Source organism: Octopus bimaculoides, chromosome 2 (genome assembly GCF_001194135.2).
Source record: "Octopus bimaculoides isolate UCB-OBI-ISO-001 chromosome 2, ASM119413v2, whole genome shotgun sequence".
Lineage (NCBI taxonomy): Eukaryota > Metazoa > Mollusca > Cephalopoda > Octopoda > Octopodidae > Octopus > Octopus bimaculoides.
In genome coordinates this window covers 188,418,611-188,422,321 of record NC_068982.1, presented here as the reverse complement: position 1 = coordinate 188,422,321, position 3,711 = coordinate 188,418,611, and the positions used below count along the sequence as shown (strand labels likewise).

The following is a 3,711-nucleotide window of genomic DNA, read 5'->3' as shown; positions in this document are numbered from 1 at the left end:
AGATAGAGAGAGAGAGAGAGACAGACAGACAGACATATAGCTCGCTCCGGCCAGTCATGGTATTAGCTGTCAGTAGCCAAAGAATCGACAGGCCAGCAACAGGCAGGCAGACAGACAGACAGATACTTCACTAGCAGTGAGCACTTTCACTTCTGACAGCTAATAGCATGATAGTGCCAAAATTTCATTTAAAAATACCCAATTTTTTTGGAAGGTACGAGGAAACATAGGCAACTGGTGTGAATTTTCTGTAACTATTCTCTCCATCCTCGGAAAAAAACAAAATTCCACAACAAATTCCGATATAATTGGAATCTGTATTTATAAAAAAAAAGAAATTAATTAAAAATACCCATTTCTCTGGAAGTTATGTGAAGACAAATTAGAGCGTAGGGGGGGGGGGCACACTTGTGTCGATATTTTGGTTTTTTTCATAAAGGGCTGTCCAACATTCTTTTGAAGTGTTTGGTGTAAAATAATTTGAAAAAACCCGGTCAAAACGGAGAAAATGCAATTTGGAAATGCGATGAGGAGAAATTTATTATTCCATGGAATGTGTTTAGAACACACATTACGAAACTGAAGTTAAGCAGGAAAATAAAGATTTAGTATATTGGTACCTTCGGGTATATCACATTTTTAAATTCTTCGCAAGAAATTCCAGAAATATATTGCAGTTGTTTGACCTTTGACCTCCGATCACAATTTTCACAACCAGAAATTAATTCCATCATCCAACAAGAAATGTATTTCTATGGGTGTCGTGCCTAAATAGTCCCTCTTCATATTTTATACCAGAAACAGAGGTTTCATTCATCTTTACACATTGTGCAAATAAATATTATAAATTGTAATTTATATTTCAAAAATTATTTCAGATGATAAATATCAATTAAAGGTGTCTTTTAATTTTCTGTTGAATAAAGAATGAGAACTAAACAACCGTATCTGTATAAAAGTCAACCGTTAAGCGGTGTAAGACCTTGTTCCACCATCAAACCTAAGCATGGCAGCTTCAGGGCTGAGATATGTCCTTAATTATCACAGACACTGTCTTTCCGCCGCTTCTAACGTTATTCTTTCAATGTCCTTACTTTCTAGGAAATATCTTCATGCCAACAAGGTTAAGCTGATTCGGTTTCTAAACTTTTCGCATGCCAATGTTAAAAGAAACCCGATAGCTTTGCATCGACCTCTACAGGGACACTCTTCACACAAGTCATTTCATTCAACACATTCTTTAATTCTCTCCAAGCAGCGATATGCTACTGCTGCTCGACTTGGAACTTTTTTACACAGATCATATCACGATGACAAATCGGATAAACCCTGTTTGAAATTAATGGATTTTCCTGAAATAATCTGGCCGAGTCCGATAAAATCCTTCCGAAACTGGTGGTTTTCTAAATTAATTCAAGGATATTATGATCACAGCTTTTCCATAGATTCTTTCCTAACTGGCTCAGAACAGGTGTGTACTTATGAAAAATAAGGAAAAATATATATGATTTAACATTGAGCAAGTCATATTATACTTTTCTAAAGTTTGTTTATTTTATTTAATTTTCTTTTTCAATGGTTTGAACTGAAAGGAAGGGAACTGTGCCCGTGGCTATTGCAAGGCCCTTCCAGACAGGTGAGATAGATGCACCTAAGTTGGAGGAGATGAAGCCACTGTCGTAGAATTAAAAAAATACTGAGTGAAGAAACTGTCTGTGGATTAATGTGTTTGTGGGAGACTCGAGTGTTTTTAGGAGGAGACGGGGTATGCATCGAGGATGTTTGTATGTATAGCAATTGCACCGCCTCAAATGAGGGACCAATATTCCATTTTGGGTCTTGTTAGCAGCTGTTGAGGGTGAAATTTTTTTTTGTGACCCTAAAGAGAACAACTGGTCTCAGCTTAACTCGGTTGTCGAAATCTCTGGTCGCTCACGGTAACCAACTAAAAAACTCGAGAAAAACTGTTATTTAATTATTATATCAAACATTGCCAGTATTTCTCAGATAAGTCAGTTTGTCAGAAACAATGCATGAACTTAGCTCAACCCAGCCCTCCTCCTATAGAATTTCTCTCTCATTAACGAATCAATGAATGAAAATCCCCCCTCCCCCAACAATCAGTGTTTTATCGAAGCTTTTCGCAACTATTTAAAATGTTATGAGATATTTCGTTAATATTATTGGCAAATGTTAGTTTCTTGCATACAACACGAATTTCTGTGAGGGGGAAATGTCTTCAGTTGAACGTCTGTCAGTATATTATTAATTTTATCAACTCTTTGGGAATGAAAACCAACGATGATGCCGTAATGATTAGCCATCTTTAGCTAGGTGCCCTTTCTGTGTCCAGTGAGTGGCTTACCCAATTACTTTCTAGTTCCCTCTGTTCTGCTGCATGCATACAAACAGCATGGCTCCTCTTTTCGGTCCATTCTTCAATGTCGTCTGTGAACAAAAGTCTTTGATAACCTCTTGCTCTTCCCGTCAACACAGAAAGGTGAATCGTGGTGCATTATCTTTCCAAAACATGATAGCTTTGTGCACTTGATTCTCGATAATAGATACCTTTGCACGTTTAGTTTTTTTCAGTATTGCATTAGTTAACCCGTCTCTCCAGCTTATTCTGTCCAGTCTGCGAACGATCTACCTTTGAAAGGCTTCTGTTTTTTTCTCCATAACTGTGTACATTGTTCAAGTTTCTGCCCCATTGAGGACATTTGGCATAATATATCTCTTTACTAGCTGCAGTTTTAGATGCAGTGCCGGCGAAATTTTTTTTTCATTCTTAAATACTCTAATGATATAAGCTTAAAAAGTACAAGTGACGGAACTACAAAATATTTAGTGAGGTGTACAAATTCTACCTATACAGAAACATTTACCGATTCCATAAATGATGCAGTTGGAATATTGATTTTTCGGAACTCTACATGGCTCCGACCGTTGAGAGTGAAACAGTATTTTGTCCTTAAAACAAAACGATAAGATAACAACAAATTGTCAGCTGTTCAGTATTCTATTGTTTTGGTCCTCCCCCGCTCTCTCTCTCTCAATTGTTTTAGTGAAGCTGAAAAACTTCGAAAACAATTTGTGAAGTTTTTTTTTAAACTTCAATAAAACACTATATTTAATGCTTCTGTGTACCACGAGTCTATACGAGTGATCCTCTCAAAGTAAATAACACAATATTTTGTGTTTTAACACAACATCCACGTTAAGTCCGAGATTAAAATTACTTTAGAGCAGAGGTTCTCAAACTTTGTGGGCCACCGCCTCCCTCTTAGCCACATAATACCCTCAGCTTCCCCACCCCTATTTTTATGTATTTTTCTTTTTTTTTATTATTTTACTTGTTTCAGTCACTTATTCAGGACTTATTCTTTGTAAGCCTAGTACTTATTCTATCGGTCGCTTTTGCCGAACCGCTAAGTTACGGGGACCTAAACACACCAGCATCGGTTGTCAAGCGATGTTGGGGGGGACAAACACAGATACACAACATATATACATACATGCACACACACACACACACATATATATATACGACGGGCTTCTTTCAGTTTCCGTCTACCAAATCCACTCAGAAGGCTTTGGTCGGCCCAAGGCTATAGTAGAAGACACTTGCCCAAGGTGCCACGCAGTGGGACTGAACCCGGAACCCTGTGGTTGGTAAGCAAGCTACTTACCACACAGCCATATACTATATAT

At 37.6% G+C, this 3,711-nt stretch overlaps 2 protein-coding genes across 2 annotated transcripts in view; one reads left to right on the top strand and one right to left on the bottom strand.

The window, feature by feature from the left end:
- LOC106873695 (tRNA wybutosine-synthesizing protein 5) overlaps window positions 1–855 on the bottom strand; it is an 8,082-nt gene extending 7,227 nt beyond the window's left edge. The window contains exon 1 of the mRNA XM_014921167.2: window positions 621–855. Within this exon, the coding sequence (XP_014776653.2) occupies window positions 621–734 (114 nt within the window). The 5' untranslated portion in view covers window positions 735–855. The remainder of the gene's footprint in view (window positions 1–620) is intronic.
- A 100-nt stretch (window positions 856–955) lies between these two features.
- The window catches only part of LOC106873696 (uncharacterized), a 28,897-nt gene continuing 26,141 nt past the window's right edge, over window positions 956–3,711 (top strand). Inside the window, exon 1 of the mRNA XM_014921169.2 lies at window positions 956–1,471. Within this exon, the coding sequence (XP_014776655.1) occupies window positions 1,007–1,471 (465 nt within the window). The 5' untranslated portion in view covers window positions 956–1,006. The remainder of the gene's footprint in view (window positions 1,472–3,711) is intronic.